We start from the raw sequence: 11982 nt of genomic DNA, 5'->3' as shown, positions 1-11982 counted from the left end.
TTTGTTGACATGGCATCAAACTTTTAATAATGTCAGGTTTATTTTGTAAGGGACAAATCAACATACAGAGAAAATTGGATTCCCCTTCAGGAACTCACACTGCGTGGGAAATGACTTGGGAACTTCTCTGCGTGACTGCGTCCAGAAGCACTTGTGAAATCAGTCCAAAAGTGTAGTGAGACGTCATGGTCGGGGTGACCATTGACTGTAAAATAAATGGACATGGTGTCCATGATCTCACTCTTAGGTTTCTGAAGAGCAACTTTGAAGCTCAATGTTTGCGGAGATGACCGTCGCCTCTTGGCAGCGCGTCACTTATTGAAAATAGGCGAAAAGGTGGGATATGGGTCCCACCTAGTACGACAGTGGTAACAGCAGTAGCAATCCACCTGTCACTCAAGTGGCCACGCCCTTAATTATGCAGAATCTTAAGGTTTAATATAATTTAAATGGATAAGTTATAAAGATATTCACCCCCCTCACAGTTGTCATGAAGGGCAAAATTAGCTATATAGACCAAAACCACTTTTTGTACCAGGCTGTAAAAATTTTAAACACTGCTGTAGAGTTGGGCATTTTTGGGGAGTTTGTGGAACTGACTCCCTTTTGTAGCCAGTCTCTAGCGGCCAGTCGATGAATTGCAGTTTAAGTCACTTCCGTGTTGGTTTCAAGACGGAGACCAAAAGGTTGCCACTTGGGAGTGACGTAGTGACCTGGGGCCTCATTTACAAAGCGTGCGTACGCTCAGATTTGATCTTAGAGTGTGCGTATGATTAAATCCACACCAGCGCTCATATTTATAAAAACTGTCTTTGACGTGGAAAAATGCTTAGCGTCAAGTCAGGGTCTGAGCAGACGTACGCACTTTTTATTGTCGGAGTATTGTAGGTTTTTTGTAAGCTGTTCTTGCAGCTCACTGTTCTAAACTATGATGGTTGGTGATATTTTATATGTTAATGTCATTAATTAGGAGTCGTTAACAAGGCAGATAGCTGAAACCATTCAACTGCGTGTGAGGATCATTTGCGATCATAGATTTCACATCTGAAAGGGACGCGTACGCGCGTTTTCTGTTCGTACATTCATTCAATTAATCAAACGTACGCATATTCGAGAGATGATCGTAAGATAAAATGTAGGATGGTTTCTGTGCAACGTTTTATAAATGAAGCTTAAAAGTGCACCTGGTGTATACAGCGTTAGCTTCTGCTGTTCAGCAAGTGCTATGTGTTGTGGTCATCTTTGAAGTGTGTGTGTGTGTGTGTGTGTCATGCCAGTGCACAAATTATTCAGACAAAATGCAGAGTTGTGAAGAGAGGGACAGGCAGCGTTTCAGGCCTTGTGTTCCTTCCTGTCTTTGCTACATCACAGGTGGGGATACACATGCTCTGCATTGCCAATTTGGGAGTGGAGCATGCACGTGCAGCTTTCAAGGAAGCTGAATGTGTCAATTTTTACTGCATGCTGCTGCGCAGGCTCCGCTCCCACCTGGTGCTCTTTGATGAGAGCGCTCAGGCTCACGGTCCTTGTGACCCTGTACCTGCCAAAGCAGCTCTGAGACCTAGGTCATTGGGATTGCAGAGGAATTTGCAGAAGGGATTGGAGATGGGCATGGCCTTTTCTTCTCCCACACCCACTAGATCCAGTGTCCTCTCTCAGGGTTCTCTCTAGCGCTACCCACCAAGCCACAAAGAACAACTTTGTTTTTGGTGGGTAAAGCTTTTACTGTAGCAGGTCAGGCTGGTGCATGTCTGCACACCATGAAGGTGAATAAGTCAGCTCCGATGACATCAGGGAGGCAGTGGAGGGCATCTCTGGTTGAACCTGTCCTATATGAAGAACAAGGACAGATTCTTCCTTTTGACGCCCCGCTTCTTCCTTCGGGCCTCTTCGGCGATGCATTGAGCTCTGTCGTCGAGTGGTTTCAGGAGGCTAAGAAGCAAGCGGTGGCATTCCAGCAGTACCTCCCCCGCCGAGTCCAGATTTCAGGGGATGCTGGGCAGGAGCAGCCCTAGCCGTCTACCAGCTCCTCATACAGGCTGCAGCAGAAAAAGAGTGTTGCTTCCCGGGTTCCCCCGCAGAGAGATCAAGGGTCGGGTGGCACTCTTCGCCAAAGCCAACTAGGGAGAAAGTGGATCTGTCATTCTCTCTAGGAAGGCTTTGGCAAAGAATTCCTGACACAGAGTGGCCCTGGGGGGGCGGTCTGTCAACCCTGCCACCTCTGGTTCTTCAGGGCACAGCGGTCTCCAGCAAGCGCTCCTCTCAGTCTCCGCCCGGAAACATAGTGGTCCTGGGAAGCTCACATCCTCCAGTGAGGATTCCAGAAAAGCCGGACCAGTCTATCTCTGCCAGTCATCTGCTTCAGGGCACCGAGTCAGTTGTTATGATGACACCAGAGGCCAGTCTCGAGAGGCTGGTTCCCTTAGTAGACTTTTGGCAGCTTGGATATGCCTGCCAAATGTGTCTTAGTGGGTCCTGCAGACAGTGGAAATAGGCTACAGAATCCCGTTCAGTTCTCGGCCACCTTGATTCAACAGGGTCACTTTTACTGTGGTAAGCCCCAAGAAGGCTCTGGTGATGGAGCAAGAAGTGGCTACCCTCTTGAGAAAAGAGGCTATAGAGTGCGTCCCTCCACTCGAGAGGAAGTCTGGCTTTTACAGCCGATACTTCATTGTTCCCACGGCTTTTACAGCCGATACTTCATTGTTCCCAAGAAGGATGGGGGGTTGCGTCCTATCATAGATCTGTGCCAACTCAACCACTCAGTCAAGATTTTCAGATTCAAGATGCTGACTTTGAAACTCAGCAAGAAAAGATTGTGATGCAAATCAGGTCTGAAGACTGGTTCGTCACTATAAATTTGAAGGACACGTACTTCCATGTCTCCATCCTTCCCAAACACTGGAAGTTCCTGAGCTTTGCTTTCGGGGGCGAAGCATACCAATATCGGGTTCTTCTGTTTGGTCTAGCACTGTCACCCTGCACTTTCCCCAAGTGTGTGGGTGCTGCTTTGGCTCCTCTCAGACTCCAGGGCATTCACATAGTAAATTATATCTAACTAGCTGATCTTATCCCAGTCAGAGCAGATGGTGGTTCGGCATAGAGATGTCGTCCTCGCCCATATGAAAGAGCTGGGGTTGAGGCTGAACTCCAAGAAGCTATGCCAGTCACTTTATCTATGGCAGTTTCAGTGACTGTTGGGCCTGATGACAGCAGCATCTAACATAATACCTTTTGACCTGCTGTACATGAGACCCCCGCAGTGGTGGCTCAGGACCAAAGGGTTTTCCCTGAGGGGCAACCCATATCGCATGATCAAGGTCACGCTGCACTGCCTTTGTGCCTTAGTCATGTGGAAGAAACCTTGGTTCCTGTCTCAGGGACCTGTGTTGGGTGCTCCATGTCATTGTGTAACACTAACAACGGACACTTTCCTCACGGGTTGAGGAGCAAACCTGAATGTTCACTCAGCCCAGGGTCTATGAGAAGGCCATAATCTCTCTTGGCACCAGGGCTGGCGCTAGCTATAGGCAGAGCAGGCGATTGCCTAGGGCCTCGGGCTTTGAGGAAGGGCCTCCATAACCGTAACATCCCCTATGTGCTAGTCCACCAGTAAAGACGGGCAGCAAATTCTAGCTTCATTGTTCATTGGATATAGTTGAATTGTCACTCATCTGCAATTAAACCAATTAATGTTGCCGTTTCAAAGCAGGTCCCGCCTTCTTAATGTTTGCATAACGAACGCATCTTTCAGGTGCTGCGAACTATGCGATGCAATGCAAATGGCTAAATAGGCATGCAAATAAGTACAGCTCCTAATGCAAGTGTTTGAGTTATTGTCATCTATTTTGGAGTGATTGCAATGCATTCTAAATATAAAGTTGTTCTGTCGATCAGCGTCATTTCTGGAAAGATCATTCACTGCTTTATTACGAGTTTAAGAGAGTGCACACCGTTGACGAGCCTAGACACGACACTTTGAATTTGCATGTACAATGAATGACATCGCGTCGGGAGCTGGCTAGCAAGATAGCTACAAAAAGTAAAAGCAGAAAAGTTTCTATTCAAAATACAAATATTTTTAATGGTTCAAATAAAGGATCTCAGGTGTATTTTACATTTGGCTGATGATTAGGATTACTGCTCTAACATGACACTTATAATTTCAGTTTCAGCTAAGTAAATAACTTTTTTCTGCATAGTAGCAATCGTGTCTTCCTGTTCCACTTGATTTGTATATATATATATATATATATATATCATATTTAAGGTAACAATGCAATACATAATATCATATTATTGTAATTAATAATACGACAAGATCTGTAGTCAATAATGATTAAATGGGAGGGGGAAATCCTGCCCATACCCAGCTAGGGAAAAAATTATAAACGCACTTACTGAAGTGGTATTCTAGAACTGTGATTAAATTAAATAAAACAGCAAATAATAATAATAACAACAACAATAACATCTTCATCAAACAAAAAAAAAGAATACCTTGGAAAAAGTTTGATTAATATACAGTACTGGTCAAAAGTTTGGGCCCATTACTATTTTTAATGTTTTTAAAAGAACATAAAAGAAAAACATTTCATTTTATCATCAAGCCTGTATTTATTTGATCAAAAATACAGAAAAACCCAGTAATATTCAGAATAATGTGTTAGATAAAAAGTGATAGTAAAGCCTTATATTGTTATAAAAGATTTATATTTTTATTTTTAAACTTAAATTTCACTTTTGAATAATTTGTAAAAAATCGTGAAAAAAGAATCACAGGTTATAAAATAAACATTAAGCACTATTTCTAAAATTGGTAATAAATTAGCATATTAGGATTATTTATGTAGGATCATGTGAAACTGAAGTCTGGAGTAATGGCTGATGAAAATTCAGTTTTGCATCACAGAAATATAGTAAAATAGAAAACCATTATTTTAAATAGTTTTTTTTTCTTTCTGTATTTTTGATCAAACAGGCTGAACCCAGGCTTTATGACCATAAGAGACTTCTTTCATAAACATTTAAAATAGTAATACTTTCCATATTTTTGTACTGTATAAGTAAAAATATACACAATTTAATTTAATGTATAAATAAAAAGGTTAGAATCATATTTGTTTCAAGTGCTTTTTATTTGGGGTGGGGGGGCTCCAACATGAATTTTGCCTAGGGCCTCCTAATGTCTAGAACTAGCCCTGCTTGGCACATAAATTGCCTGGAGATGCTGGCTATATTTTGGGCTCTGAAACACTTCCTCCCAGACCTCAGAGGTTATCATGTGCTTGTACGCACCATCAACAGCTCGGTGGTCTTGTATATCACTATATGTCCACACATGTAGCATAATGACAATAAAGCTCAACTTGAACTTGAACTTTAACTATATAAACCAACAAGTGGGTCTGTGGTTGCATCCATTTTGTAAACTGGCACACCAGATCCTCCTCTGGGCCCAGGGAAGGCTGCTGTCCCTGAGGTCAGTCTATATACCAGGGCATGTCAATCAGGGAGCAGACAACCTGCAAGGCAGGTGCTGAGGCCCAGGGAATGGAAGCTCCATCTCGAGGCTGTGGGGCAGATTTGGAACATTTTAGGCCAGAATCAAGTAGACCTGATTGCGTCTCTAGAGACCTCTTTTGGGTCTGCCGGAAGAGTCAGCCTTCTAATAGCCCCATTCTGGCTGCCCCGAGTTTGGTTCTTGGACCTTGTGTCACTTCTCAGCGGGTTTGCATGGGTCATCCCACCTATTGGACTGATTTTACACATGCTTCAGGACGCAGTCACACAGAGGTGCTCCCAAAACATTTCCGAAGCAGCATCTTGTTCCCTTGGACAGATGTCAAGATTCATGTCAGACAGACCCCAAGTATTAATGGTAAGGTATGAGCAGAGAAAAGTTAACAAACTTTTAACAAAATTTTAGTAAAACCTGAATACACAAATGTTTGAGCCCTAGTGAAATGCATTTTTTACTCCAGGAAAATATTATACATAAATCCTTGTCTGAAGACAGAGATCACCATATACAGACAAAATCGTTTTCCTTAACAATATTTCAGCTATCATGTCATTTGTATCATGTGTATGTTCTATTAGCTATTTAAATGAAGAACTAGTGATGCCTGTTTGGTGAATTAATATCTTCTTTGATCTAATTGGTCAAACAGGTCAAACTTTCTACTGGAGGCATATGTTCCTGTAGCAGAGAATCATTCACAGTCTGTCCATATATCCATACTAGTATTAAATATGATTAAGTATTAGTACAATATGATTTAAATATGGGGACACTTCATTGGGTGTATGAATCTGATTCATTTTTCGTGAAAATCAGAGCAGTGGTCTTTTGTTTGTTTTTGTTTTTTTGTTTTTTCAGAAAAGTCATCAGGGAAAATGAAGTCAGGGAGAAACTTGACTCGGCGTGAGCCAAGGATTCATCAGAAGAAAAACTGTTTATAGTCCTTATGGTTCAGACATAGTTTGAGTTGCTGGTGATGCTAGAGTGTTTGAGATAAAGGTTAATGATCAGGATGTCCTACCTGTGTGCAAAATTTCACAACTTTTTACCATTCGGTTCTATGGGCTGCTATAGACCATGTCAGAAGAAGTAGAACACTAATGATAACAATTAATTATGCTAATATTGTGGCCTAATGGTTAGAGAGTCGGACTCATAATCCAAAGGTTGTGGGTTCGAGTCTCGGGCCGGCAGGGATTGTAGGTGGGGGGAGTGAATGTCCAGCGCTCTCTCCACCCTCAATACCACGACTGAGGTGCCCTTGAGCAAGACACCGAACCCCCAACTGCTCCCCGGGCGCCGCAGCATAAATGCTGCCCACTGCTCCGGGTGTGTGTTCACTGCTGTGTGTGTGTGTTCACTGCTGTGTGTGTGTGTGTGTATGTGTGTGTGTGTGTGTGTGTGTGTGTGTGTGTGTGTGTGTGTGTGCACGTTGGATGGGTTAAATGCAGAGCACGAATTCCGAGTATGGGTCACCATACTTGGCCGTATGTCACTTCACTTCACTTCACTAATATAGTTGTCATTATCGTTACTGTTCTTGTGTGAACAGGCCTTAAAAATAAAACTTGACGGAGCTCCAAACACCAAACTCAGAATCATGCAGCAACAAAAAACATCAAAAAAGTTAGCCAAGCACAACAGAAGTTTATGTCTTAAATTAAGCTAAAAAATTGATCTATTTGATTTACTGCAGTTTTATTGAGGAGGTGTCAAACTTGAATTTTCTGTGAATTGCCTGTTGCATCTGTCATTTAGGTGACTGGCCAAACATTATTTATCCTTTACCTTAGATGAGAAGTCAAAATCCATTATTTCATACTCAGACTGCAAGTGATCATTTAGGTATTTTGCATTGTGTCGTTGTTACAGTTCAACGCTCAGCTCCAAGATGAAGAAAGATAAGTGTCAGTGGTACCCTAGAGAAAACAACCATGGGAACAACATGACGGGCTTTAGCTGAAAAACAATACTCGCCCTATATTCAGCACAGTATTGCATGATAAAAACACACACAAAAGGCTCTGCCCATGCCATTTCTTGTGAAAGGCAAGAGGTGGGGTCTGCCTAGCCTTTATAGCCAGCATTACTCGAGTTGACGTTAACACATCTTCCTCAGACTACAGTTGAAAGGCATCAGCAGAAATGAGGGGTGAGACTATAAATGTTTTAAATTAAATTAAATTACAGTGTTCAACCTGTATATACATGTACATAAATGTGTTTTATGTACAGAATTGCCTGAATGTACATAACTTTCCTTTACTTGTTTTAGCACTTGTAATCTTAAGCCTCTTGGGATGTGCACTTGGAGAAGACAGGATTTTTTCTTGGAGTGGAGACGACAGCCAAGTTGACGCCAATGAGAACGGTGAATTTAAAAGAAAATAACAATAATAATAAAGGTCATAAAACCCCTTAAACAATAATTCAGGCATCAGGCTAATGAACAATTATGATGCTTGTCTCTTTGCCTCTGAAGCGTGTCTGACTGATGTGGCGTCTTGCGGTTGCTGCCTGATGCAGAAGCAGATCTGGATGTTCGAGAAGGTTTTCAACATGACATTAGAGGAACTACAGAGGAACCTGCAGAGAGCTAATTCGGTGTTAAACAATATTCGCGGTGAGACAGCCATTTGTAGATATCTTTGCACTTCATTTAAATATCTTAAAATGCCTTTTAAAAAATGTTGGTTTGAAATTGACCTGTTAACATTTGTTATTAGATTCATAATAACAGCATTCATACTGTAGCTGCCAGTGATGGAATCATGATTTTACCTGCTGAATTACAATTGGTTTTGTTTATTTGCATATTGAATTGTGATAAGCAGAGCTGTAGACTCGAGACTTGACTCGGAGTCAATCAAAGAAGACTTGCGACTCGACTTAGACTTTGACAACAATGACTCGAGACTTGACTTGGACTTGAGCCCTGTGACTCGGCAAGTCTTTACACTGTGTCTACATCGGACGCGAGCGGCGCAACACAATACAATAGAACCCTTTATATTCAGGGATGCTGTCTTCACTGGATGCGGCGATATGACACGACAAATCCCCAACAGTAAACTAAATGCTGCATTTTATTTATGATGTACAGACACAAAGTTCAAATGATTTTTAAGAGTCACTTTGTCGCGTCCAGTCAGTGTAGACAGACTTTAGCTGTTGCGGCGCAGCACGTCCGGTGTAGACACTGGAATGATTAGCGCAGCTTTTGGCACTGAGCCAGAGAGGGACTCGCTTAAGTGAGCGCTTAAGTGAGCGGTTTGTGTATTCATCCACATAATGTTTGGGATATTTAATGTTTTAGACATTTAAAATACACAATCACTATAAACCGCATATTGAAACAGCGGTAGCCTAGCCTTATATGTAGCCAACATATAAAAGTTCACTCTATTCTATTTACCAGCCACTCACTTTCTTGTCTTTCAGAAGAAATGGATGAATTCAGACAGACTAGGCTACAGCGCACAATAGCCCCTAAAGCCATCAACTGTGATCATTATGAACTTGTTTAAAACATAATATACATTTACTTACATCTATATTTGTGAATCTGAGTAACTACAGTTTTGCAGCGAATACTTTTGCATGCCTCATTTCTTGGTGCCAGACATGATCGGTTTAGGCTATTTTGTGGTCGACATATAACTCAAACTCGACATATTAACTCAACCCTAGAATTATTAAAATATTAACATTTTATTTTGAATGAAGAATAACAAAGAGATGTGCAGCACCATCATTATAACCATTATTGCTCTTGTCTCCGTGACAACATGAAATTTGAATAATTATTATCAATATTTGTTGAAGAAAACACATCATCCAGTCCGTCTTCTAAACCCATCCACTGATGGTTTCTTATGTTTATTTAACATTTGTATATATTATAAATATTGTTATTACTTTTTCTGCTTCATTCTATCTAGGCCTATCTCTTTGCCCAGTAATTAATGTATCAGTTTAGGACTTGAAGTGGCCTGCCATAAATGAATCATTAACAAATGAAAGTGGACTTAAAAGAAATCATTCATTCACTTAAGCCTATATTTGTTTACAAACAATGATTCATTACTCAATAAAACACCACTAATTATTATATCTTTATAATTATACTTACTATATAGACTACAGTATTAATTATTTTAAATTTACTGTAGTAATTAATACAGACACAGTTGTTTGGGCAACTAACACTAATGACTTGTTTGGAACTTGAAGCTTAAAGTTGAGGACTTGCAACAACTTGGACTTGCTCGTCTTGACTCGGGACTGGACTCGAGACTTGAATGCAAAGACTCGAGACTTACTTGTGACTTGCAAAACAAGGACTTGGTGATTAGTGTTGTATTTTTTATATCTATTTACCCATCTGTAACAGTCATTAATAGAGCAAAGTTGGTGTGTTGACTGTCTCACACAGCCAACAGAATACAGGGCACATAGTGAGTGTCATGACAATGACAAAATGGCTGTAATGTAGATTTAATTATCTAAAAAACAGTCTAAAACATGAAACCAACCTAAAACGTTAACTTTGTTCTGCTATCTTCTTAGCACTGCTATGTCCTTCAGAAAGTGCAAAACATTTCATTTATAATTTAACGAGTCTCTTTTCCTTTTCTTATTGCGCAGCCAGTCGCAGTGCCTTCTCTGTGGCTCTTACTGACACTCGCCTCTGTGTCGGCCCAAATCGTGAAGACGCTGTGGTGAAGTATAGCAGCGTATTTGTTAACTTGGGAGATGGCTACAGCACCAACACTGGTGCTTTTGTAGCACCACGTTCTGGTGTCTACAGCCTGGCACTAACGGTTTATAGTGATGCTGGTGCTCCTGGAGCTGCATTGGCTGCTTGTGCTCGACTCCAACTGAACGGGCGCACTATTGCATCACCAAGTGAGAACAACCTTCAGGACCAGGAGGACAGCACTAGCGCTCTGCTAGTAGTGCAGCTGCATGCAGGAGACAGGGTGGATGTTGTTCTTCCAGCCGGCTGCTTTCTGTGTGACAATAACAACCACTACAATACTTTCACTGGGTTCCTGCTCTATGCAACTGATTAATATAGAAAATGCAATACTAAGTATGCAACTGTGACTTAAAGTTGATGTTATTGGTACTTCTCGTTTTCAGTAGTGCAAGAATGGTATATTGTGATTTAAAACATGTTTCCTCTGCTGTCTCTGCCCATAATATATTTCTTTCTCAACAAAACCCTGCACATTTACACATTTTAAAACGACTTCTTTCAAGCTACACTAAGTGTTTAAATACAAAACATGAGGTCGGAGTAATAAATTAAAAATGTGTTTAATGCAAAGAACATATTCAGGAATACTGAATATTGAAATACTGCTTTTGTTCTGAAATAAAAATTGTGGTTCTTTTCTTCTGACACATTCACTTGGCCTTCATATCTAAATCATATTCTCTTACCCCAAAAGCAACAGTTATTTATTCAGCTGACACTGAAATAGAGCTGATTTTGCATCACATTGATTTAATGCTCCATAAGTACACATTTTCTTCCATTTGAATATAATCTAACAAAGTCCATCTTTGGTAGTAATACTGATTCCATTTTAAGTTTATCCAACTGTTTCAATTTATTGCCAAAAGGACAAAAGGACATTTTACTAAATTTAATTTAAAAACATTTTTTTTTTTTTGATAATTATGATAAGCACTAAGTCCTATGATAGCCATGTGACACAGTAATGGATAAAGTATTTATTATTATTGCGCATATATTTACATACTATTATCAAATGGAGGTCCCAATGTCTTATTAATCCTGCCAATCACAAATGAAGAGCATTTAAACCAAGAAAGCTTACCTAGCAGCTGTTAAAATTATTCTAGCATCCCTATCACCCCATACCATCCCATCTCTTTTTTAACACATATTTTAGTGTAGATCTGTTTTAGTGTAGTATGTACTATTTTTATTAAATCATAAAAATAAAAAAATACAAGGAGATTATATTTATTTTTAATTTATTTTATTTTATTTATTTATAAAAACATTTTTTTTTTGTGCCTTTTATTGTGATATGATAGTTTAGAGTTGACAAAAAGTGAAGTGGGAGAGGAAGAAGGGGGTCGGGATCAGAAGAGGTCCTCAAACAAGTATTCAAACTCGGCACACTGCACTGCAAAACTCAACAAGTTAAGATAACTCAAACCGTTTGAGGAAACTGATTGCCTTAAACTATTTAAGTTTTTATAACTAACAATTATGAGTGCTCTGAACTTATTTCAGCTGAGTTCACTAAGTAATTAAGTGATTAATTAAGTGCTGATTGAGCATTAGTGATGAACACCTGCTGTTAACAACCAGAATCACTGAAGAAAAGAGAAACAACAACTGACTGAAATCAACTGAAATAAAATACATTAAATCTCAAGACCTAAACAAACAGCATCACCAGCTCCACTTATTAATA

At 40.2% G+C, this 11982-nt stretch overlaps 1 protein-coding gene across 1 annotated transcript; it reads left to right on the top strand.

Annotated features, from left to right (window-relative positions):
• Window positions 1–8012: 8012 nt before the first annotated feature.
• On the top strand, window positions 8013–10930 carry LOC306853955 (complement C1q-like protein 2). Its single transcript, XM_079391677.1, has 2 exons — window positions 8013–8147; window positions 10172–10930. Exons 1-2 carry the CDS (start codon window positions 8045–8047, stop codon window positions 10597–10599), a joined length of 531 nt encoding a protein of 176 aa, XP_079247803.1. The 5' UTR covers window positions 8013–8044; the 3' UTR covers window positions 10600–10930.
• Window positions 10931–11982: the final 1052 nt, after the last annotated feature.

Source organism: Barbus barbus (assembly GCF_936440315.1).
Source record: "Barbus barbus genome assembly, chromosome: 34".
NCBI classification, from domain to species: domain Eukaryota; kingdom Metazoa; phylum Chordata; class Actinopteri; order Cypriniformes; family Cyprinidae; genus Barbus; species Barbus barbus.
Note: the sequence above shows the minus strand (reverse complement) of the source record. Positions and strands in the feature narration are given on the sequence as shown.